The sequence below is a fragment of the Halichoerus grypus genome, chromosome 8 (assembly GCF_964656455.1).
Source record: "Halichoerus grypus chromosome 8, mHalGry1.hap1.1, whole genome shotgun sequence".
NCBI classification, from domain to species: Eukaryota; Metazoa; Chordata; class Mammalia; order Carnivora; family Phocidae; genus Halichoerus; species Halichoerus grypus.
Window position 1 is genome coordinate 5,125,918 of NC_135719.1, and position 25,819 is coordinate 5,151,736.

Below are 25,819 nucleotides of genomic sequence, written 5' to 3' on the forward strand. Positions count from 1 at the left end.
GTAGGAGATTTGATTGGTGTCCTGAAAACAGGATACGGTGTAATGATTCTAAAATAGTTAATGGGATCTGCCAGTGCAGAGACTTTCATACAAGTTTTTTTGGTGCTCTAAGACCTTTCCCACAGTGCCCAGTTCCATCTTTCAAAGCTTTTTGATTTATGTGTATGCTTTCATTTCCAGGATGTGGTTTCCCACAGTAAAAAACTTACCAAAAAAAATAAGGAGCAGTTGTCTGATATGATGATGCTAAATAAGCAGAAGGGAGGTCTCAAGGCTTTGAGCAAGGAGAAGAGAGAGAAGCTGGAGGCCTATCAACACCTGTTTTATTTATTGCAGGTGAGTGGCTCCTGGAGTTGGTCTTGTAAGATTTAGCTTATTTATTTTCCCATAAGGAAACCTTAGCCAACATACATCTCTACGAGAGTATTTCTGGCTTCCACTGAGGGGTGAGCAAAGGGCTGTCTTATTTTTCTTTATTACTTCTGCACATTCCAAATCTTCAAGTTCAAAAGAATGTGAATATTTGTGCCAGCCTTTATATTATCTAGAAATGACGTATCCCTTGGTTTTATTTCAGACGAACCCCACCTATCTGGCGAAGCTGATTTTTCAGATGCCTCAGAACAAGTCCACCAAGTTCATGGACTCTGTAATTTTCACCCTGTACAACTACGCGTCCAACCAGCGAGAGGAGTACCTGCTCCTACGGCTCTTTAAGACCGCACTCCAGGAGGAGATCAAGTATGAACAGATTGCTGCCGGGCATGGGACCCCGTCCCACTGTCCTACTCACAGTTTGAGATTCAGGCCTGCCCGTACCTCTCCTTGACCTCCATTAACTCTGTGCTCTATGTGAAACCCTTACTCGAGAGCAGCTTCTAGTTTTTAAATCACGAATATAAAGTGTTGCTGCTTCGAGGAGGTGGTAGAATAAGAGATTTGCTAAAGTGATTTTAGGAAGATTCTATATTAAGATAGGATTTTTAAAAAGCTGCTCCAAACATGAAGATGCCACATTTTTATCTAATAAAGGACCTGTTCAGGTTCCTGTGATTGAGTTTGCAAACAGCACGAAGGTCCTGGGTTCAGGTCAGTGTCAGGGAATGTTTCTAGAGAAAGAGCACATACCTCCTTCCTTCCAACTGTTTCTCTTTCCAGGGGATGGGGTCTTTCTTTAAATAGATATTCTATCTTTACATTGATAGATTTCATGATTAGTTTAAATTGAATTTGTATCTGATGTTTTATAGGTCAAAAGTAGATCAGATTCAAGAGATCGTGACAGGAAATCCTACAGTCATTAAGATGGTTGTGAGTTTCAACCGAGGTGCCCGGGGCCAGAACGCCCTGAGACAAATCCTGGCCCCTGTCGTGAAGGAGATTATGGACGACAAGTCTCTCAACATCAAAACTGACCCTGTGGATATATACAAATCTTGGGTTAATCAGATGGAGTCTCAGACAGGAGAGGCAAGGTATGGCAACCACAATACCTTTTCCTTTGGTATTTTTGTAATTGTCTTTTTTAAGCATTTAACCTTTGATTATAAAGTAATAGTTCAAATAGTTTTTTCTTAGAAAGTTCTTCTTTACATTGTTGACCTGGTAATTTATCCACGCACTTAGCAAATACTTATTGAGGGCTTACTGTGTGCCCGGCACTGTGGTAGGTATACGAAACAGACTAGCTCTCTGCCCTCTTCGTAGTTTTTTGCACGGGAGAGACAGGTACCTAAAAATGAAATGACAAATTGAGAGTTTTATGAGGTTTTGCCTTGGGAACTATAATGGGGAGTACAGGAGGGAGCTCACTTAGGTAGGGTGGTAGGGAAAGCCTCTCGAGAAGGTGAAATTTCACATAACTGAGGCTTAAAGGTTAAGATGGGGCCAGTCTTGCTGAGAGCTGGGTGCAGGGTATTCATGTCTGAACATTCTGAGGTGGGAGGAGCTCGGGGGTCCAGAACCTGAAGGGTCACTGGCATCACTGGAGATGGAGTTGGACGGGAAAACCTAGGTGCATGAGAGCACTGTGTTTCGTTGAGGAGGAGGAAATGGTGTGGAGTGGCCTGGCACCCTGGGGGCGGGTTGGACTAACATAATGGGATTTCTCGGCTAGGGCGGCAGTTTAACCACCAGCATGGACGCATCGAAAGAAAGGTGTGTCAGTAGAATGTGTGTAATGCTGGGAAATTACAGTTCAAAGAGCCAGCATGTGTCTGGTTTTATCCAGCTTGAGTGAGGACGGAGCGGGTGAGCAGCTTGGTGCAGGGTGGTTTTTCCTGGTGGTTGTGGAGCAGGGTGAGGTCGTGCGTGAAGTTCTCTGGAGCTGAGGAGGGGTGGCTCTCCCCACCATCGCTACTCACGGTGTGCTCTGTGGACCAGGAACTGAAAACCCTGGGTCTCTCAGCACACTGTGGAGTTCAGCTGGCGTTTTTCGTAGCCACAGTTGCCTAGGGAAGGAAGCAGCGTGTTGACTACCTCCTGGCTCAGGCTCCTTCCCGTCCCGGGGGGGTTGTAGCCTGGCACCACCTCACACTTGGAACAGTGCTGCCCGGTGTCGTGCTCTGCAGGTGCCCGGCCCCCGGGCGAAGGGGAAGGTGCCCTCTGCATGGAGAGCAGCCGCTCTGCGGACGCTCAGAAAGGCCTTGTCCCCTGTGGGGATCATGTGGCACCTGATCTGTTTCTCAGTAACATGTACGTCTGTCACCAGGAGGCAGGTCACTGCTGGATGTGGTGAAAAGTCCATTTTTGTTGTGCCCTGTACAGCTGAGGCTCAGATGCTGGAATGCGGTTGACGCGTGCCGCGCTGGACGGGGCACCGGGGCTTCCCTACATGACGGGGCTCTGGCTCCGGGGTATTGGGAGATCTCGCGGTCCATGGGTCAGTCCGTTTTAGAACAAAGTTCCGGTAGGCATTCCAGGTTGTTGGGTTTTTTTTCCCTGTGAGGAAACTGGTGTCTTACTTTGTTTTTCATAAAATGGAAATGGATTTCAACACATTTTTTGCCAGTGATAACTGGGAGGTGTAACAGTGCAGTGGGAGCCGATCCTGCCTGCAGGCATCACGGATAATTGAGCTTCAGCCACCAGACACACAGACCGGGACCTGGTCCCCTCTTGGGAACCTGTGCCTCTAAAATCTGAGAAATTTAACAGTCTGTTCTATGACTTCACTCATCGTGCTGAGCACTTTCATTCCTTTGCTCATTACTATTTTTTATCAAATATCCTTTACACATAAAGTTATACATTTTATTGATATAAAAGGTATAGAACACATAACTTACAAGTAATAAAATATATGATATTCTTATAAATTCCATATAACCAGTTGTTTCAAACAGAACGCTTTTATTGATTTTCGCTGAATTCTCGTGTTGGTAGTCTGCTTAGTTGTAATTCAGACACAGTATGACAAATGGAGTTGTGTCCCTATCTGCTTGTCTGCTATTGCGCCTATGACAAATTACCGCAAACTTGGTGGCTTAACCCAACAGAAATGAACTCTCTCCTAGTTGTGGAGACCAGAAACCCAAAATCAGCATCCGTGGGCTGCAAGCAGGGTGTCGGCAGGGCCGGGCTCCCCCTGGAGGCTCCAGTGGAATCCGTTCCTTCCCTTTCCAGTTTCCGGTGGCTGTTGGCATCCTGGACTTGTGGCCGGATCACTGTAGTCTGTCTCTGTGGTCACATTGCCCCCTCTTCTGTGTGTGTCAAATCTCCCCTGCCTCTGTCTCATTAGGACACTTAGGATTGGATTTAGAGCACCCAGATAGTCCAGGGCAATCATTACTACTATTTGACGTCATTGACGGCACCGGAGCCTTGACCCCTGTATTTCGTTTTTGTCTTTCAGCCCCTCCTGTCCTTCCCAATTAAGCCTAGCATGTCTACTATTTTCCTGCCAGTTTCTTCAGACTCTCCCTGAGGGATCTTATCAGCTCCTCAGGCTTCAGTTCCTGTATGTTTTTTTGTTTTGTTTTTTTTTTTTTAAAGATTTTATTTATTTATTTGAGAGAGAGAGAATGAGACAGAGAGAGCACATGAGAGGGGGGAGGGTCAGAGGGAGAAGCAGACTCCCTGACGAGCAGGGAGCCCGATGCGGGACTCGATCCAGGGACTCCAGGATCATGACCTGAGCCGAAGGCAGTCGCTTAACCAACTGAGCCACCCAGGCGCCCCAGTTCCTGTATGTTAACTGTCACTTCCCTCACCAATACCCAGAGGGTCACCACATCCCACTGATTGTGTCCCCTTGGTCCCCACTGCTGCATCCTTTTTCGTGCCCTCATTATTTCTTAATCAGGCTGTGGCACTAACCCATCTCTTTCCTCTGTGACTGTCCATCTTTAATGCATTCTTCATGGGGGGGCAGAGAAATCTTCCTCAGATTCAGGTCTCTTGTCTTCTAGTGGCTCTCCCTGGCTTCCAGGAAAGTCCAGACCTCTCAGTGTTACGAATGGGACCCTCCGCAACCTGGTGCCTCTTTACTTGACCACCTCATTTCTCCTTCTCTTCCATTGCTCTGCATTTGAGCTTCCTTCCTGGAGGACAGTGTTTCTCCCTTTTTCCTGAGTTCAGGTGTCACTTCCTCACCGAAGTTTTCCTCCATTCCTTTCATCTTGAGTGGCAGCCCCCTGCTCTGTGGCACTTGGTCAGCTTCTTATTTATATAGCACAATATGTTTACCAGTATCTGTGTGTGTCTCCCACCAGACTGTTAGAGACTCAGGAAGCTATCGTGTCTTATGTATCTTTTATCCCAAGGGCCTGTCACAGTGCCTGGCACATAGTTCTAGGCGCCCAGTTCACAGCTGAAAACCCTGAGCTCAGATTCTGGCCCCACTGTTTACCAGGTCTGTGAGCACAAGCAGCTTACCTGGTCTCTCTGGGTCTTTCTGTTTCTGAAAGGCACAGTCCTGCCTTGGGCTGTTCTGGCTGTTACCTAACACAGTTGGGGATGATTTTTGCTTTCCCAGCAAACTGCCCTATGATGTGACCCCTGAGCAGGCTCTGGCTCATGAAGAGGTCAGGACACGGCTAGACAACTCCATCAGGAACATGCGGGCCGTGACAGACAAGTTCCTCTCAGCCATCATCAGCTCCGTGGACAAAATCCCGTGAGTGCCGAGTCGTGACCCCAGACAGAGCCCAGTATGACTGCCCGTCTGCCCGCCCCCCCCCCCCCCCCCCGGCGGCTCTCATCGAGTTTTGTCCATCCCACAGTTACGGGATGCGCTTCATTGCCAAAGTGCTGAAGGACTCGTTACACGAGAAGTTCCCTGATGCCGGTGAGGATGAGCTGCTGAAGGTAAGAATCTGGACGTTGGCACATCCTTGTCACACATCCTTGTCCTCCAGCAGCCCTTTGAGAAGAACGTTAGAAGACTAGGCCCGACAGCAAACGGGCAAGCATAGATTCTGGCAGGGAGCTCTTGAAAGTGATTGTAAATAGTAAATGGCACCTCTCTTGGTCCCTCTGTAGCGCCTTTATTGTTTCGCACACAGACGTCCAACAAGTAGAGGAGGTGGATTTTCCTGTCTTGAGATAAATTTCTCCAGTCCTGTCTTTTCGCTGAAGAATTGCTCCCTCTGCTGGTGGCTGGGTGAATGGCAGCAAGCACCATGGTTTCTGCTAAGGCTGTTGCTGATAAATCTCTTTTCTCACTCGGCTGTGCTCCTTCCTTTTTTTTTTTTTTTTTTTTTTTTCTTTTTTCCTTAATCTGAACGCTTTTTTCTTCTCTCTCCTAGTTCTGTGCTTTCCTACAATGAGGCCTCGATTCTAGACTTTCTATTCAGGTGAATTAAATTTTTTTTTTTTTGGAATGAAACTCCAGGGGAAATGCTGTGACTGTCCTTGAATTCTTCTGTGGAGGAGATGTGTGTTGAGTGACTTTAATTTCAGACGCATGAACTTGTCCACCGTTGAAGTCTGCAGCATGAGGATGGTGGGGGTTGGACAGATTACACTATGCTAACTAGGTCATGTGGATGACAGCAGCCTTATTTGCTGCCATGATCTGTGAACAAAGAATGCCCTAAAACACTCAGTGACAGACTTTAAGTCTATCATTGTTACCTTCTGAACCTGCTTTTTCATTGTAGTGATATTCCGTTCTGTTCTCATTTTCTTCTCTGTATCCAACCGAGGATGTTCGGTTGTTTTAGTTTCAGACCTTGAGAGAAAGTGCGTGCGTGCGTGTGTGTGTGTGTGTGTGTGAGCATAGTGTTTATTTTTCCTCACCGGACTGCATTTTCTGGTTTTCTTTGCTAGCAAAGTCTTTTGTGGCTTATTTGGTGGAGTGGTTTTTAATACCCGTCTTTCTTTTCCATCTGTTCCCAGATTTTTGGTAACTTGCTTTACTATCGATACATGAATCCAGCCATTGTTGCTCCTGATGCCTTTGACATCATTGACCTGTCGGCAGGAGGCCAGCTAACCACGGACCAACGCCGAAACCTTGGCTCCATTGCAAAGATGCTCCAGCATGCCGCTTCCAATAAGATGTTTCTGGGAGATAATGCTCACCTGGGCATCATTAATGAGTATCTCTCCCAGTCCTACCAGAAATTCAGGTAGGGGAAAAGGATAAGGTACTTGCGGGCGTGTTTCTATCTCTTGAGTGTCGGGACAAGATTAAATACCACACTTAGCTTTCCCTGGACCCTGCCATGCTGTAGGATACGAGTTTGATGTGCTCATAGCCCCTGGAGGTGATGAAGAGGATTTTGAGCTGTTAAAATGTATTCCAACGGAATAGACGGCACTTAACATAAAAGCAATGAACCCGCATTAGGCACGTGTGTTAATTTATAATCAGAGAACAATCGGAGAGTGCTTTCAACATTTGTAAATTAAACATCCAGTTGTGAGTTCAGGACACTGTCTTAAAGATAAAGTTGGTTTGCCTAATGACTCTGGTGTTTGCAAACGGTTTTAAATTACGGGTGAGCAGTTCTTGTGGGTGGAATTAAAACTGGGTGGAGGGAGAAGTTATTAGAACCACCGCCCAAAGGCCATGAAGCGCAGCAAACATGTGCAGCTTCTCCAGAATCCTGGGCCTTGACGGTCTCCTCTTTGAACTCATTGCTCCAGAGGTTTGTGGGATGTCCTCTCGTCAGTTCCTCACATATGTGTCACCCGGGGATCTGGCTCTCGTGTTTATTTTCAGACGGTTTTTCCAAACTGCTTGTGATGTCCCAGAACTTCAGGATAAATTTAATGTGGATGAATATTCTGATTTAGTGACCCTTACCAAACCAGTGATCTACATTTCCATTGGTGAAATCATCAACACCCACACTGTAAGTATTTTTTCTTTAATTACTTAATGTCGTTGCTCTATCTTTAATTGCCTTCCCTAGGTGCTGCATACCATCTCTGGAAAGCCAGATACCTCGCCTTCCTTTGATCTTGCTGACATCACATCTGCCTTATTTCTCTTTGCGTATTAACAAGATCTGCTAAGTGTCTCAAAGTGACCCCAGGCCCTCTGCATCAGAGTCACCTGGGCTTATGGTCACAAATGAAGTTCCTGGACGCTAGCACAGGCTTGTTGAAACAGGTCACCACGGGTGGGCTCCAGAATCACTGTTGTGAGCACTGATCTATTTATCCTGGCCCTCGGTGTTGTTTTTCTAACAACTAAAATACCCAGTTTTTCCTCTGTGGCCCTTAGAGTGATTTTCCCTTGGGTGCTCCTTTTTCCCCCAACATTTTTATAATTCGTTCCTTTCTCCTTTGGGGGTAAATAGAACAGGAAAGGAGGAAATATATAAAAAGTAAAGCCTTGGGTGGCTCAGTCAGTTAAGCGTCTGCCTTTGGCTGAGGTCATGATCCCAGGGTTCTGGGATCAAGTCCCGCATCGGGCTCCCTGCTCAGCAGGGAGCCTGCTTCTCCCTCTGCCCCCCACCCCCGGCTTGTGTGCTTGCGTTCTCTCTCTCTCTCTGACAAATAAATAAAATCTTTAAAAAAAAAAGAAAAGGTAAAGGAAATTTCAAGTATTATCCTCTCTGAGGGCTTTCCTTGGGGGTAAGAGTGTCTTAAAGGCTCTGCTTCAGTGCCCCTAAGATGAGCACAACACGGGTCCAGTGCATTTTTCTCTGAACTAAGAGATGCCGTAAACAGCACACATTAAGTACGAGTATGCATGTGAGTTATTTGAACTTGTAGGGTACATTATGACTTTAGATATTGCAGTCTGTGGGGTTTGTTGTTCTTGCCCATGTAGGGTCCACTTAAATCCCTTCATCCTTGAGGTTGAGCGAGTACCGGTATTTCTTCTCCATGCATTATCCCATAAGTCATTCAACAGAGGCCAGCCTGATGCTTTATGTGTTACATTGTTGACTTGGGTTAGTTTGGTGGGGATTGGCCTGTTCAGTTCTTTGAATGCAGGAGCTTTGTTATCCGATCCCTTCTGTGCTATTCGGCCTTGTTGGTGGGGCTGAGGGCTGATGGGCTGTGTGTTGTTCATGGACTTGACTCCTGAGTATTCGATGCAGCTCCTGTTGGATCATCAGGACGCCATTGCTCCGGAGCACAACGATCCCATCCATGAGCTGCTGGACGACCTGGGGGAGGTGCCCACCATCGAGTCCCTGATAGGTAAAGTTCTGAATTAACTGCCCAGAAGGTGACAGGGAAGGTGCCGGAGGAAGGCTGTAACTGCCACCTCGTCCATCTCTGCCCCACTCCAGCTCTGAGTGTGCGTGACGGAAGAAAGCAGATGTGGACCACCCCTGTCTGTGAGGAACTGAGGTCCAGTGGAAGAGAGACTTTTAAATGTGGATATTATACACACAATCCTATAATTAAATTAGAAGTCCTATAAAGGAAATGAACAGAATATCTTAGGAGAGACTTGTCATATTACAATTACTGAAATGACTTGTTAACATTTATGAAATTATTTTTTTTATAGATCCTTTGCTTTCATCATTTGGTGTTTAGTTTCTTTTATTTCTCAGCAAGAGGGTGTTCTTGCCACAGCATACATGTTGGCCTTGTATTAACGTCTCCTCTCCAGTATCTCCTCTCCGTTACACCGATCTCTGTACCCCCCCAACTGTAGGAGAGGGCGCTGGCAATTTAAATGACCCCAATAAGGAGGCGCTGGCGAAGACGGAAGTGTCTCTCACGCTGACCAACAAGTTTGATGTGCCTGGGGATGAGGATGCAGAAATGGACGCTCGGACTATCCTGCTGAAGTGAGTATTGGAAGTGGGAAGAAGGAGGTAAATACAGCGCAGTGATGCCTGGGCCTTGGCGGACACGTCCACTTGTTCATAGCCGAAACCATCACCTTGGCCTTTTAAGCCTGTCATGATTCTGGTCACCTTATCTATTATACTCTGCCCAGGACTTAGCTGCCTCATTTGCCACTAAGAGGCTGAAGTAGAATCTACACCTGAGAAATCCTCAGCCTGGTACCCACGCAGTTGTCGCATAAATAAGCCTGGGGCCTTGAGTGCCTCGTGCTCGCAGCTGCCCGGCGGGACCTCTGTGGGGCGGTGCATGTCCCGCTGCCGCTTAGCTCCATTCGAGGGAACGTGGAAGACCTGGTGACGTTGAACTCTTCCCCCGTCTCCTTGCAGTACGAAACGTTTAATTGTGGATGTCATCCGGTTCCAGCCAGGCGAGACCTTGACTGAAATCCTAGAAACCCCAGCCACCAGCGAACAGGTAGAACTTAACAGGGGGCACAGATGCTCCCGTGATTGGTGCGTGCCAGGGTTGAGGGGGTGGGACCCAGATGCCAGGAGGTGCTTCCCTGCGGGTGGACCAGAACACAGTGATCCGATCCATGAGCTGTTGGATGACCTGGGCGAGGTGTTGGTTAGGGCCTGCTGGGAAGGTTGTTGGCTCCTACCTCAAGAGGCAGATGCTCTTAGGGCCGAAGGCTCATGGCACATCATGTGCGGTCTGTGTGTGTGTGTTAATTAACTGAGGCAGAATCAGCAAGTCTGTCTAGTAATCAAATTGAATATTATTATATCACTAGAATTTTGTTAAGTGCCTTGGTAGATAGAAAAAAGTACAGAATGTAGCTCCTAAAGTCAATGAACTCATGATCTAGTTGGAGAAATGTGGCATATAGACCTGAAATAATTAGAAAACCATTAAAAATTGGCTTTGATGTTGGCTATAAAAATTCCCGAAGTTCAGGAAAGAGGCCAGCGAGGAGGGAAGCATCAGGAAGAAGCAGGACTTGAGCCACACTTAGGAGGCGTGGATGGAATCTGGGTGTATGCGTAGACGAGAGGCGTCTTGGGCGGGAGAGTCCATGCAGACAGCGTCACCAAGGAGGGAGGGGCCTGATGCGATCGGACTGACATTTCTAGAATGAAGACGAGGGTGAGGGTGAAGAGTGAGGAGTGAGACAGGAGAACAAATAAGTAGAACCCATGTTTAGCCCTGGACAGATACAGAGTAAAGAGCTTTTGTAACCTTGGGACCGTTTAATGCTGATCAGTTAGGCGGTGCTCTCAGAGCAGTCCGTAGTCGAGCAATCAGGGTGTGGGATGAAGTCCTGGCCCCCCCGTTGGTTGGGGGGGACTCGGCAGTGGGAAGGGATGGATGAGGAACTTCTGTCTAAGACCCCTGTTTTGCATTTGTGAAATGCAAAAAGTAGGTCATTTGTTTCAAATGTTGAGCCTAGGAATCCTTTTTGTTAGATGAGAGTTTACTCGGAAGCACAGCTATAAAGAAGGAAAAATGGGAGCTGCTCTGGGAGCACCAAGAATGGGGCCCTCGCAGCCCCACCCTCTGGGACTCTGGGTGCCTGTGGGAATCCCTTACAGCCGCACCGAGGACTCTTTGAAAACCACTGTTTTTTTTGTTTTAAGGTTTATTTATTTATTTATTTGACACAGATTGAGAGAGAGAGACAGCGAAAAGGGAACACAAGTAGGGGAAGTGGGGGAGGGAGAAGCAGGCTTCCCGCTGAGCAGGGAGCCTGATGCGGGGCTTGATCCCAGGACCCTGGTATCATGACCTGAGCCGAAGGCAGACGCTTAACGACTGAGCCACCCAGGCGCCCCGAAAACCACTGTTTGAATTCTCAGCTATGATTGATTATTGACTAGATGTGTGGGGAGGGGCAAGAAAAGGATCAAAACCGACAACTGCGCCTGGTTTAATGGGAGGAGGTGTGAAGCAGGGAAGGCGGAACCAGTCTTTAATGAGAACCTACTGTTAGTTTGGTGCTTTCCCCTGTGTTCTTTCATTTCCTCCTCCCACTGTCCCTGTGAGGTGAGTCTTTTCATCCTCATGTTACAGTCGAGGAGTCTAAGACCTTAGAGGTCACAAAACTGGCCCAAGATCGTCTGCGTGTAGAGGCAGAACCAGTCTTGGATCAAGCTCTCTCTGACTCCAGCGTTTATTTTCTTCACCTTGTGTGATGCAGAGTGGTCTTGACATCAGGAAGAAAGGGCAGTCTCGGGGAGAGGATTGCTCCAGTTTGGGAGGAATTACAAGCCATTCCAAATGTGAGCATCCTGGTACAAACAGTTCAAAATGTGGTACCAAGCCTTAGCCACAGAGATGTGGCTGTCAGCATAGAGGTGATCACTGCAGTACTGAGAATGAGCAGAGAGAAACCTCGTAGGTACCAGGGCCACGCCTAGGGCAAGGAGAAAATGCAGTGACTACCAGCGAGGGGACAACAAAGAAAAGGCACTGGATTCGAGATGGGGGGTGGTAATTGGCCACGAGAGTGGAGATGCAGAAGCCAGATCATAAGGAGCTAAAGAAGGAAGACAGCAGTGTGGGTCATGTCGGGCAGGGACATAACAGGCAAACGTTGGACGTTGACTGGGAAAGAAGTATCAAGGGAAGCACTTTCCATTCTCTAGACTGGCATTTGCAGCAGGCTTGAAAGCAAAGGGAGGCCTTCAGTGGATCCAGCCTGGCCAACGTGGCAAAAAGCATTAGCAAGAAGGGACTGAGCACTGGCCTTGGTGTGGTTATAACATTCACCAATGGACGAAGCTGTGTTTCAAGGAAAATTAAATGGCTCTTGTGTCTTAAAATGTGATAGGAAAAAAACGAGGGATTTTGTAGCTACCTAGCCCAATCTAACTGTATGTGTGAATCCAGGAAAGAAGTCCTACGAGGCCATGTGACTTCATTGATGTAATCTTTTCTAGATGAAGAGATCGGTGTGTGCTCCGTGCAGTTTCTCTGTCAGTTGTCAAGAGGGCGGGTTTGCTCCCTCTGTTTCCAGAATGGAGTTTCAGAGCTGTATAAATTCAGGTGTAGACATGCTCTACAGACTCAGGTTTTGGATTAGTGTGGTGAACTTGCCAGCAATTTCTTTCTCTTCTCTGTGTCTGTAGGAAGCAGAACATCAGAGGGCCATGCAGAGGCGTGCTATTCGTGATGCCAAAACTCCTGACAAGGTGAAAAAGTCAAAATTTGTAAAGGAAGACAGTAACCTCACTCTTCAGGAGAAGAAGGATAAGATCCAGTCAGGCTTGAAGAAGTTAACGGAGCTTGGGACAGTGGACCCAAAGAACAGATACCAGGAGCTGATCAACGACATTGCCAAGGTACCGTGTGGGGGGGACAGGGATGCCCTGGCCATGCGTAAACCTGTCCCAGCGCTTGTGAAGTGACCATAGCTGTTGAGATGACAGCGTGCCTTCAGTGTGCAGGCAAATGAGGGTCCTCTTCTCTGAGGAATTGTTTCTGACTTCTCCAGCACAAGGACCTCACCTGCCCTTGGACGACTTATTCCATGGCCTAAATCAGTAGGAAGAAGCCCCTAATTAGAGCTTCCTGTGCCTCGATTTGTCTTTGGCCTTAAATAATTCTTCGAGATCTTTTTAATGACTACTCTGACATATAAATTCACATCCAGTTGGTCATGAAATCCTTGATTTATGTGAATCCTCATGAGTAAGGGGCTCTGGTGTGGGCCCAGAGTTAGGTGTTCACTGTTGGCCCAGTAAGGCAGTACTGTGCACATCAGGGAGCTTGGTAATTGATATGGTAAAATGATCTTTTCTTCCCTCTCCTGACAGCGTATTTAAGAGGTTAAACCAGCTTTGCAAGTAAATTCTAAGAACGTGGAAGTCTGTAAAAGTAACACATTTCCCTACCTCTAGAAAATACAGACGGGGAAAAAAGATTGATGAGATCTGAATTTCTTTGCTGATTTTTTAACATAAATTGCTGTCTGTTGGGGCACCTGGGTGGCTCAGTCAGTTAAGCAGCTGCCTTTGGCTCAGCTCGTGATCTCGGGGTCCTGGGACCAAGCAGCGGGGAGTCTGCTTCTCCCTCTGCCCACCCCGGCTTGTGTGCACTCTCTCTCTCTCATAAATAAATAAAATCTTTAAAAAAAAAAATTGCTACCTGCTAAGAAAGTGTGGTCATGCAAGCAGTTAAGCACTGCTGGGCTCTAGCAAGGATGATTTGAGAAGCACGTGATACCTACCATCATTTTCCTAATTTTAATAATTGTGTCTTAGGACATTCGGAATCAGCGGAGATACCGACAGAGGAGGAAGGCTGAGCTGGTGAAATTGCAGCAAACGTACGCCGCTCTGAACTCAAAGGCCACTTTCTACGGAGAGCAGGTGGATTACTACAAAAGCTATATCAAAACCTGCTTGGATAACTTGGCCAGCAAGGGCAAGTGAGTTTTTTTTTTTTTTTTTTTTAAGAATCAATGTCAGGGGAAAAAGAAGTAGAGGCAACTGAAGTGACCTTGGAAGTTTTTACTTAAAACATGCTGGGTCTATTTATTGCTTTAATTCTTTGTTTTGTTCTAAGTGTTTGCATGATTTCCTAGTTCCATTTGTTGTTGTATGATGTAAATAAATAATGTAGGGGGGATTTCAAGGGTGCTTATTTATTTCTAAGCATCCCTTGTTCTAAATATCTTCTTGGCCCTAGAAATGAAAGAATCACAGAAGGAGGCTAGTTAGTGCTCCCCAAACCCGGGTGTGCCTCAGAATCACTTAAGGAATATGATAGACATTTCGATCCCCTGGTCTCTCTCTACACCTCCTGGGGACAGGATCCCAGACCTCAGCTTTTCCCCGTGGGCGCCAGTGACAACCAGCAACACACCCATTTTATAGGGAGGGAAACTGAGGACCCAGAGGGATGGGGTGGTGGGTGCAAGTTCTACTTACACTACTAACTAGGGTTAATTTATTTTGTACTTCTCAGTTTTCAGTTTAAGAATTTTCCAACTTCAGAAAGGTTGAGAGAATAGAACAGTAAACACCCATAAACCCTTCACCTAGATTCACCTGTTTTTGACATTTTGCCACATGAGCTCTCCTTCTCTGGCTTCCTTACTCTTCGCCTGCACCCCGGCTCTCTCCTTCCCTCCCTGGAAGACTGAGGTGAGGTGGGGCTGATGTGCAGGGATACAAATCAGGCCCGCACAACCCAGCTTGCAGAGCGGCTCATGTGACCTTTTGACCTTTCCCCATCGTTGTTTGAGCACTTCCTGACTTGTGTTCCTGGTTCAACTTGTACAATTCCCCAGGCTTGGAATTAGCTATTTCTCCAAGCATTCCTGGCGCCTTCTAATGAAGAATGGTGTTTAGAAACCACAATCCAGGCACGAGATGTGCTCATTGCCACGGGGTCGTCGTTGCTTCTAGGCGTTCTAAGCAAACAGAGCGGGGTCCTCTTCTTTTTGTGATGGCTCTGTGGTATCCCACTGCACGCAGACATACAGCACTTGATGTAATCCGGTCTCTCATGATGGACATTTGTGTTGTTTCCGCTCATTTACTTAAACAATGCTGTACCAAATAACCTCTTATAGATAGGTTATTTTGCAAATGTGGGCATATTTTTGAAGATAAAGTCCTAGACGTGGAATCACTGGACCAGAGATTCTGTACAGTTGTAATTTCTATAGATCTTGCGGTTGCCTTCCGTAGTGCTTACTTCCTTTGACCCCTGTACCAGCATTCCCGCCCCTTGAGACCCTTCTGTGGGAGCCCACATCCCTGGTTCTCAGAGATCCCTAGTCTTCCCTTGTTTACTTTTGAAAATCACTTCTTACCTTGATTATCCCAAAGCCTCCTAAGGCCTGTTTCTTTTTCCTTGTTCCCATTCCTCTGTATTTACTACACTGGTTTAAAATCTTCTAAACATTACTTATTCCGAGATATATTTATTTTCACCCTGCCAAGCCAAGGGGCTTACAGGGACTCCCTTGGGGTTCAATACAGTTCCTTCAGGCTGGTGTTAGAAGCCTTCACACCTAACTTGTAGGTGCTGGGTGTTGAGAGGGGAGGGACCTAGGCAGATGACATAGACTGTCAAATTCATGGTGGGTTTGCAAATACAATTAAAGGCAAAAGCAGTTTAGTAATGCTTCCCCTGTTGTGCAGAGAGATTGCTCAGGCTAATCCTAACACTTATTTGCCATTTTAGAATTGGTATGTCACTTAGGCTTATGTCTGGGAAGTCCGTTTTCTGACCTCATATCCTCGAACTACCAACAGACTTGTAGTAACAGTTACAGATAGAAAGTGATACGGTGTGATTTTTTACAGGGTCTCCAAGAAGCCTAGGGAAATGAAGGGAAAGAAAAGCAAAAAGATTTCTCTGAAATACACGGCAGCAAGACTGCATGAAAAAGGAGTCCTTCTGGAGATTGAGGACCTACAAGTGAACCAGTGAGTATTTACTTTTTTACTTTGTCTTATACATTGAGTTGATTTCTGCATTTATCACCTCTTTATCTTACTGCCTTTATTTGTGCTATGTGGATGGTCGTTTTCATATTTTCTTTGTACTTAGATATCTGTTTAGGTGCAGCAGGCCTAATAGTCAGGATTGTTTTGTCTGTCATAGAAGGGATTTCTTCTCCTTTGTTGTGGAATATTTGCCCCAGACTGTGTTTCCACCTGCTTGTGTGGGCCCCATCTTAATCTTTTTTTTTTTTTTTGAAAGATTTTTTATTTACTTATTTGACAGAGAAAGACATAGCGAGAGAGGGAACATAAGCAGGGGGAGTGGGAGAGGGAGAAGCAGGCTTCCTGCTGAGTGAGGAGCCTGATGTGGGGCTCGATCCCAGGACCCTGGGATCATGACCTGAGCTGAAGGTAGATGCTTAACAACTGAGCCACCCAGGTGCCCCGGCCCCATCTTAATCTTTCCTCTTTAAAGGAGGACACCATTTCTTATTCTCCTACGTCTAAACCAAGAATAAATAAGAATAACAAGAAGAAGAGTTTACTTTATTCCCCTTGAGGCTGGGAATCAGGGACTTACCCTCATTGTCTTTCCTGGGAAGTGCCAGCTTGCTCTCTGCATGGTTCCCGAATCTGGCCTGGCTGTCATTAGCAGGCATTATTACGTGCCTACTCAGTGGGCCCTGTGACCTTATGCAGCTGAGCTTGCTGATTTTGTGTATGTTAAAACAACAAGTTTGTTTTTTCTTTTAAGATTTTATTTATTTGTCAGAGAGCACAGGCAGGGGGGAGCGGCAGGCAGAGGGAGAAGCAGGCTCTCCGCTGCGCAGGGAGCCCAGTGTGGCACTCGATCCTAGGACCCTGGGATCATGACCTGAGCCAAAGGCAGACACTTAACTGACTGAGCCACCCAGGCGTCCCTGTTACTTGGTTTCAAAGCCTCTAGCAGCAAATTGAAAAGAAGAAAGACAGGCAAAAAAATGGACAACATTTGAACAGTAGAAAATAATGACAAAAAAGAAAGGAAGAGATAATAAATATGAGACAGACTCAAAAAGTGCATAAAGTGTTCACAAAAAAACTCAAAAGGACCAAGGTCCCCAACTGAAAAATGACCAAAGAAAATACAGATAATAAGCCATGATTCACACACGCGCACGTGCGCACACACTCAACCAGACTTATAAGAAATGCAAAGTTTTAAAACGAGATACTGTTTTTTAACTATTGAATTTAAAAACCTAGAAAATTATTGTTATTTTTAATTACTATTTTTTAAAGTTACATATAATGTATTATTTGTTTCAGGGGTACAGGTCTGTGATTCATCAGTCGTCTTTTTTTTTTTTTTTTTTTTTTTTTTTTAAGATTTTATTTATTTATTTGACAGAGAGAGACACAGCAAGAGAGGGAACACAAGCAGGGGGAGTGGGAGAGGGAGAAGCAGGCTTCCCGCGGAGCAGGGAGCCCCATGTGGGGCTCGATCCCAGGACCCTGGGATCATGACCTGAGCCGAAGGCAGACGCTTAACGGCTGAGCCACCCAGGCGCCCCTGTGATTCATCAGTCTTAACACAATTCACAGCGCTCACCATAGCCCATACCCTCCCCAGTGTCCATCACCCAGCCACCCCATCCCTCCACCCTCTCCCCTCCAGCAACCCTCAGTTTGTTTCCTAAGATAAAGGCAGTTTGTCTGCCTTTCTGATTTCATCTTGTTTCACATTTTCCTTTCTTCCCCTATGATCCTCTGCCTTGTTTCTCAAATTCCACATACCAGTGAGATCATATAATTGTCTTTCTCTGAGTGACTTATTTTGCTTAGCATAATACCCTCTAGTTCCATCCATGTTGTTGTAAATGGCAAGATTTGGGGGTTTTGATGGCTGCGTAATATTCCAGTGTGTGTGTGTGTACATACCCACACACCACATCATCTTTATCCATTCATCTGTCGACGGACATCTGGACTCTTTGCGTAGTTTGGCTATTGTGGACATTGCTGCTGTAAACATTGGGTGCAGGTGCCCCTTCGGATCACTACATTTGTATCTTTGGGGTAAATAACCAATAAAAACATGGAAAATTATTTTATTATGCAGTGATGGCAAGGAAGTAGTGAGATAAGTAAGCACTTTGGCATACATTTCTGACATTACTGCAAAATAGTTCAGTGAGATACATAAGGGTTGAACTTTTTTAGCTGCTATGTAAAACAGTATGGCAGTTCCTCAAAAATTTGAAAACTCATATGCTCCAGCAATCCCACTTTGGGGCATATATTCCAAAGAACTGAAAGCAGGATCCCAAAGAGATATTTACACTTCCACATTCATAGCTGCATTACTCATAAGAGCCAAGAGGTGGGAGCAACCCAAATGTCTGCGGACGGATGTGGAAACACAATGTGCTACATATACACACAGTGGAATATTATTTAGCCTTAAAAAGGAAACACATCTGTCCCAGGCCACGACATGGATGAACCGTGGGGACATTATACTAAGTGAAATAAGCCAAGTGGCGAAAAGACACGTGCCTTGTGACTCCACTTATGGGAGGTGCCTAGAGGAGTCTAACACCTAAAAACGGGGAGTGGAATGGTGGTTGCAGAGCTGGGGGAGGGGGAAGGGGGAGCTGTCGTTTAACAGGTACAGTTTCAGTTTGGTAGGATGAAAAGGCTCTGGACTACCTGTCGCACAACAACATGAATATACTTAACACTACTGAACTACACACTCAAAAATAGTTAAGAAGGTAAATTTTATGTCTTGTGGTTTTTATAATGAAAAACATTTTAATACTCTGACCAAAAATTCCATTTTTAGGCATCTATCATAAAAAAAAAAAATCAGAGGTAAAACCAAAGATTTACATATAAATGTGTACCACAAGTGTAATAACGTAAAAAGTAAAATCAGCCTAAGTGTTGTACAGTAGGTGAGTGGTTAAACTTTAACTACAACATGGAATATTGTGTGGCCATTAAAAAGGATGTGTTCAAAGAATGTGAAAAATTCTCAAAATGTTACTAGAGAGAAGTTGGGATACAGGACTGTATTTACAATTTATGCTAAAAAAATAGATAAGTAAGTGGGTGGTTAGATCATCTTTATGTGAACAGAGGCACAGAACATACACTGTTTAAGTGGTTATCTTTGGCTTGTGAAATTACAGGTGCCTTTTCTTTTTCTCATGCTTTACCAATTTCCAAAGTTCAGTAATGAATCTATGTTATTTTAGGATCAGAAAAATTAAAGCAGGGGGGAGCCTGCTGCTCCCTCTGCCTGATACTCTGCCTGCTTGTGCTCCCTCCCTCCCTCCCCCCTCCCTCTCTCTCCCTCCCCCCCAATAAATAAATAAATAAATAAAATCTTTAAAAAGAAAGGGAGAAACCAGATAACAAAGCAAACTGGTTAAAATAAAATTATCACAGGAAGTACCTTTAAGGAAAGACCTGTGAGGACCTCCTGCTGAGTAGGATGCGCATGTTCTGGTTCATGGGTTTTGTGACCCCTCCCGTGGCTTCTCCGTGGCCCCTTCTGCAGCATTCGTGGTTCTCAGCTCAGTTCCTAGTAGATAAGTTTGCTCCACAGTTGAGTTCTGGAAATCTGGGCCGATGTACTTTGATCACCCAGGGAACAACACCTTCTGTTGCCATAAAATTTCCAGGCTTGTAACACGTTGAGAATGAGCGATACCTTAAATGTTTTCGGTAAATAGCAATGTATCTTTGGCGGTACTTAGTACTTACTGCCTTTATAGCTCTGGCAGCTCCTCTCCTGGCTCTTCTTGTTCTTACCCCTTTTTGTTTCCTTCCGCACTTGTTGCAGTCCTCCACCACGCATGCATTCACTCACACAGCTTTCCTCCCTCTGCTTCCCGTCTAGTTTCCTCTTGATACGCTTTTATTGTTAGATTTCAGCAGTGGCCACAGGGAAGCCCAAGAGAATTCCTGTGACGTCAGAGGCTGTTGTGGCCTTCCTCAGTGGTCCCTCTTCCCGTGGTATGCAAGGGCTGCAGGGAGGGTTGCCCGCCTCTCCCCAAATCTCCAAGCATGTGGTACTTAGAGTAGCAGCCCCACATTGCTCCACCTGTAGAAGTACTTTGGACCTTTATTTTTTACCCCTTTTCACTCTTGAAGATTGGTTTTTAAAAATTTTATTTATTAGAGAGCGCGTGCGTGCACGCATGAGCAGGAGGAGGGGCAGAGAAAGAAGCAGACTCACCGCTGAGCAGGGAGCCCGATGAGGGACTCGATCCCAGGACCTTGAGATCATGACCTGAGCTGAAGACAGACATTTAACTGACTGAGCCACCCAGGCGCCCCTTGAAGAAATCTCCTTTCTGCATTTCATAAAATATTTTTATACGAGAATGTAAAAATCACACCCTTACGATGTTATGTTTCAACAGGTTTAAGAATGTTATCTTTGAAATCAGTCCAACAGAAGAAGTTGGAGACTTTGAAGTGAAAGCCAAGTTCATGGGCGTTCAAATGGAGACGTTTATGTTGCATTATCAGGTGGGTATGCACCACACAGAACCAAAAGCTCTGTATGTGCAGTGGTTGTTCTCGATGAGGTAGGAGAGCAGGTAGAAAGGAGATCTGTTTGGGGACAGCTGTCCCATACCCAGCAGTGAGCTGGGCCCCACACGGGCGGGGAAGGAGCAAGGGCCCCTGTGTGTCTGCCTTTGTCTGCTCTCCCTGGAGAGCTGTGGCAGATCGGTACGATTCTCCAAGCTTTTATCTGAAGCTTCTACTTCGTGTTGCCACTAAATTGAACTGGTACCTTGACCTTGAACAAACTCTTTTTTTTTTTTTTTTTTTTTTTTTAAAGATTTTATTTATTTATTTGAGAGAGAGAGAATGAGAGAGAGAGAGCATGAGGAGGGGAGGGTCAGAGGGAGAAGCAGACTCCCCGCCGAGCAGGGAGCCTGATGTGGGACTCGATCCCGGGACTCCAGGATCATGACCTGAGCTGAAGGCAGTCGCTTAACCAACTGAGCCACCCAGGCGCCCAAACTCTTAACTATTGATAGTAGAAAATTGTTAGCTTATTCAGTAGCTTGAAATCTTTTCTCTCATTTTGATTTGATCTAGGGGCTTAAAGGTGTATTTCTGACAAGGCGTGTGTAAATTGCATCTTTGTAAACTGAATCCCATTTTAAATTCAGGAAGAACTCTGCAGTGAATCATTTTATAACATAATTTTAGCTAATTTTTATTCCGAAATATCTCTAGTTTTTACATATTAGAAAAGCACCAGGATACTGCAAGGCCTCCTGGGCCCTGTCCAGGCTCCCGCACTTCATGTGTGTCCTCATGAGCTCCATCCTCTTCGCACTGCTGTCCTCTGTCGGTCTGGGCAGGGGCCATCTCTGCACGTGCTGACCCCCCGTCCCTGTCCTTTCTTCCTCTAAACGTGTTACCACTCTGACCAGCACTCCCCACCCCCCCGCCCCAAACTGTGCACTCCTTAAGGACCGTGGTGTGTCTTCGTTTCCTTCTCAGTGATGAGTAGATCCTCAAATGTGTTAGCTGAACAAAAGTGAAGTGATTCCGTGATGCACGTGCTCAGGGGCTTCCGCGAAGGAAGATGCTGTTGGCCTTCAGGCTCACCAGAGTTGTATAGGCCGACCAGCCTGCCTCGGGTACCATGTTCGTCAATGCACAGGTGCATTAAATAGGGAGTGAGGATCAGGTATGAGGTGTTATGTTGGCCCAGGACACACCAGGGCCTTCGTTCTCATGGAGCCGCTAGGATTTTTCCAGAAGATGAACTGGTTGAACTTCGGGGTTCTTTCAAGCGCTTTGACTCTTGCTTTCTCATCACGTCTCTTCTGAAGTTCACGGGTGAGACCACTCACTTCCTAAATGTGCTCTGGACCGTGGAGGGCAGTGGGGGAAGCGGGGGCTTCACACTCGGATCCAGATCCACTCCGTCCCACACGGTGCTGTTGGGCAAGTCCCTGAACGTCTCCAAGCTTCGTCTTTAAACTTGAGATAATCAGACCTCTAGGACTTTGATCAGGACTTAAAAAGACACTATCTGATGTGCTTGCCCAATGTCGAGCACATAGTAGGCCCCTAATAAACATTTTGTCCTTTTGCCCCTTGCCTTCAGAATATAAAAGCTTTCTCACGTGGAATAGAAAGTAAGACTCTAGTCGATACCCTTGCGACAACACTGGTGGCCGTGTCCTGGTTTTAGTGATTAGTATATTTATCACAGATTGAAATGCCTTCACCTTCTCCAGCTGACCTGTCACTTAGACAAACTGGAGACACGTTATTGTCACTTCTGAAATAGGAAGTATGTGTGATGACTGAACATGCTGCTTTTTCTTTCCCTGTTTTGTGAATTTTGATATGAACCACATGACTTCTTAACTCCAAATGGACCAGAAAATTCAGTTGAGCAGCGTGCCCTGTTCCTCGAGCTCTCGGGGGCTGTGCAGGGGACGGCGCTCCTTTCTCACCCCACTTCGTGTCTGTCGTTCCTCGTTCCTTCTGGGTCCCTCCCTACCTCGTGTCTTGTCTCGTGCCACAGACTTGTTTGACGGTCAAAATGTCTTTTTTAACAGGACCTGCTGCAGCTACAGTATGAAGGTGTTGCGGTCATGAAATTATTTAATAGAGCTAAAGTAAATGTCAACCTTCTGATCTTCCTCCTCAACAAAAAGTTCTACGGGAAGTAATCGATCCGTTGCCGCCAGCCCAGAAGGATGAAGGAAAGAAGCTCCTCACGGTTCCCGTTCTCGGGTCCTTCTTTCCTCATTGGAAGCAAAGACCTGGCCCACAACAAAGCCTCAACTTGATTCACTCCCAGCGCCACACTTTTCACCCCTCCCGCTCTGATGGGACTTCTGTTGCCCTTTCTTCATAGTGAAATTGTATTTCAGGCTTAGTCTGATCCTCTTGTTCCTTCATTTTCTTCCGTCGCTTAGGAAAGAGCGGAAGCTCCACTAAACTCTCTCTCCGTTGTTAAGGTCTGCGAGGCCGCATGACTCTCTTGTAAGCTTTGGTGTTTGTGTGAATTAGCAACAGGGATGGTGGGACTTGAATTCTTGCTGTTTGGAAGCAGGCGCTCTCAGCACTAGTAACAGACACGCATGGAAGGCACCAAACATCTCCAGTCTCTAGGTTTTCATTTAAAGGTGAAGTACCTTTACGTTTCCATCCCATTGGTCAAATGGAAGGATCCAGGGGCTTCTTGGTTCTCTTCCATTCTGTTTTCCTTTATGCGCAGGAGCTCACGGAAATCACTGTGCTCAAAGGAAACCTTTCTAGCAAAGGGGGAGACACGGCTCTTAAATGTCACCATTAGATGTGAACCGTGCTGTCGGTGTAGCTCTCTGATGGGCGGGCAGGGGAGTCACCGGGAATACCCGGCTGCCGAGGGGGGTCGCCGCGGTCTGCCGTGCCTGCGTGTTTGCGCGGCTCGACGGAGGGGGCTCCGTCCGGGAAGGCGGTCCTGTCCGCTCTCCCTGTGGCGAAGGGACCGGCCAGCCCTAGCATAGAGTGTAATTGTCTTCAAAACTGTTTTATGTCTCAAGAGTGCCTTATGAAAGTGTAGATTTACTTCTTGAAATGTGGGTGATAGGACTTTTTTTAAGATTTATATAATGCTTTAAAAGCCTTTAGAATATGGTAAGAAAATGGTTTTTAAAAATTGGCTTATCTGTATATCTGAACTCTTAGAACTTTCTTACATAGCTACAACACTAGGATTTATCTGCAGGGTTGCAGGGAGATAATCCTGCCTAAATAGACTGAAACAAAAACAAACAAAACCAGCCAACCAACGTTAACTTGGTATTAAGATCTCTTTTTCCCACTTCTTTCTCTTCTCTTGCTGCCCACGCCATGCCTTTATTTTATGAGCTCCCATTTTTCTGGGTTTAGTCAGAAACAATTCAATTCTAAACATTGAATTTAGGAAGCTTTTGTTATTACATAAAAAGTCATATACTTTAAAAAAAAAACACAACAAAACTGTTTATCCAGGAAAATATGTTGGAAATCATGCTACTGAGCCTCCATTTTCTCTGATGTTTTGGTTCAGTATTCTTTTATCATAAAACATAAAGTTTAACAAAATAAACTTACATTTAAAAATTTATTGATGTATATTGAAAGCCAATAAACTGTTTCGTTAATAACAAATCATGTGATGTGTCCCTATTACAAATGTAAGCATTGGAGATGTGTTTTTCCTGAGAGACCGTTTACTCGGTAAGGTCCACCATCGTGCAAATGTGAGTTGTCTTGAGTCTTCACACCCTCCACCCGGGAAGAGGTGAGGTGTGGCGTGCCACCAGCCTGACCTGGTTTTTTACTGTATTTTGCAAGATCACTTTTTAGTGAATATTTTCCTCCGATCCAAAGCAGATGCTAAGACAAGTAGCATCACAAAAACTGAGACCTACCAAAGTGTCAACCCCTTCTCCTTAAGAGCCTAGCCATCCCCGATGCCCATCGGACCCCCATGGCCACATCCATGGCAGACCCTGAGCAAAGTTTACAACTCCTTTAATAAAATACGGTGTTTCAGTTATTCCTGAGGACTGTAGTGCCCTTGATAAACTCCTAACGCAAAATAGCGCAACATGCACTTCAAAATGTCCTGTAGAATTACAGTTCAAATAGCATGGAGAAGGCCCAGACCAACTCGTGTCCCGGCGTTGAAACCACGGAGCTCTTCCTCCTGCTGTTCATTGGCCGTAGCCTTCTCCGTCTCATCCCTCCTCCTCTGACCTTCTCTTCCACCGGCTCCAGGACATTTATCATGAATTTACTTCCAACCATTTGGACTGCCCACGAGGTGGCCGCACACAATTGCCTTTGTATCTCTGTAGGAAATAAAAAGGTCATTTGTTCATGTTTGTGTTTACTTTTCTCAGTTTCATTGTTAGCAGTTCCTGTTCAACAGCGTTGGCTAGAGCGAGCTTTAATGACTGAAAACCACAACAGAAAACAACTCCCTCTCCAGTCTTCCTGAAGGAGCAAACCCACGTCCCCTACCAGCTCACGGAATTCTGGCCAAGCCAGGTTTCGCACGGGAGTGCGTTTAGCCTTGTTTTTTTTGACGTGTCCTCTGCTTCACGTAGCCTCAGCAGAAAAAGAAGTCGGGGCTGCGGAGAGCACGCGGAATGCGGCCTCTGGTTGGCTGATGGCGGGGAGCTGGGCACCGCTGCGGCCTCGGGTCCCAACGGGGCTGCCCCGCACCAGGTCGTCTCCGCTCCACCCAGGTCACCAGAAAGGGACTAGCGGAAGTTGCATATGGAAAAAGTAAACAGCAAAAGGGGGGGGGGGGAGTGGCTTCCTTTTGAGTAAGGCCCCGAGGCACAGCCTCACTCAGAAATACAAATATGTATATAAGCCTGTTGTGTTTATAAACTGTGGCCAGACTCTTGGAAAATTAGGGACTGGGAAATAAGAGGAAAAACAGAATACCTCGAAAGTAAACAGCAGTGGCAGACGGGAGACGGCGGTCCGTGCGAGTGGAAGAGTGGTGGGCGCTGTGCTGGGAGCGCGGGACCCCCCCAGCCCCGCTTTTCTCCTCCAGAAGTGGGGGGCTGCTCTCCGCGGCCACGTCACTGAGACAACTCGGGCTCTACGTCGTCCTGCAAAGAAATCGAGGGAGGCAGAAAGGTGCTTATCAGGACCTAACGGTGTTAAATAAGGAAACCAGCACCAGGGCAAACGGGAGGAAGGGGCGCGGGAGCCCCAGTGCCCCCCCCCGCGCCCCACAGCCGCGCCCCTCCCGCCTTTATGCCGGTGCAAACCCACGGGGAAGGGAGGCACCCGGACCCCTGCACGGGTTCTAAATCTGACATCTAAACTTCCTAACCTTTAAATCACGAAGTGTGCAGCTGCGCACATACTGCGACTTTCAAGATAAAAATTACCTCGCTTTTAAAGGTATGCAGCAGAACCCGCTGTGCATCTTTCTTTACACTCAGTGCTCACCACAGTAAGTGCTGTCACCCCCTGTCACCAAGCGTTACTACAGTTTTACTAATCCCTATGCTGTATTTTCCTTTTTTTTGAAGATTTTATTTTTAAGTCATCTCTACACCCAACACAGGGCTCGAACTCACAACCCCAAGATCAAGAGTCGCAGCTCCTCTGACTGAGCCAGCCAGGCG

At 46.3% G+C, this 25,819-nt stretch overlaps 1 protein-coding gene across 1 annotated transcript in view; it reads left to right on the forward strand.

Annotated features, from left to right (window-relative positions):
• The window catches only part of IQGAP1 (IQ motif containing GTPase activating protein 1), a 105,838-nt gene extending 81,289 nt beyond the window's left edge, over nt 1–24,549 (forward strand). The window contains exons 24-38 of the mRNA XM_078078848.1: nt 181–336; nt 578–741; nt 1,251–1,475; nt 4,976–5,116; nt 5,223–5,307; nt 6,340–6,572; nt 7,169–7,301; nt 8,502–8,604; nt 9,071–9,206; nt 9,594–9,681; nt 12,336–12,548; nt 13,470–13,636; nt 15,525–15,647; nt 20,081–20,189; nt 22,253–24,549. Coding sequence (XP_077934974.1) covers nt 181–336; nt 578–741; nt 1,251–1,475; nt 4,976–5,116; nt 5,223–5,307; nt 6,340–6,572; nt 7,169–7,301; nt 8,502–8,604; nt 9,071–9,206; nt 9,594–9,681; nt 12,336–12,548; nt 13,470–13,636; nt 15,525–15,647; nt 20,081–20,189; nt 22,253–22,366 — 2,190 coding nt within the window. The 3' untranslated portion in view covers nt 22,367–24,549. The remainder of the gene's footprint in view (nt 1–180; nt 337–577; nt 742–1,250; nt 1,476–4,975; nt 5,117–5,222; nt 5,308–6,339; nt 6,573–7,168; nt 7,302–8,501; nt 8,605–9,070; nt 9,207–9,593; nt 9,682–12,335; nt 12,549–13,469; nt 13,637–15,524; nt 15,648–20,080; nt 20,190–22,252) is intronic.
• Nucleotides 24,550–25,819: the final 1,270 nt, after the last annotated feature.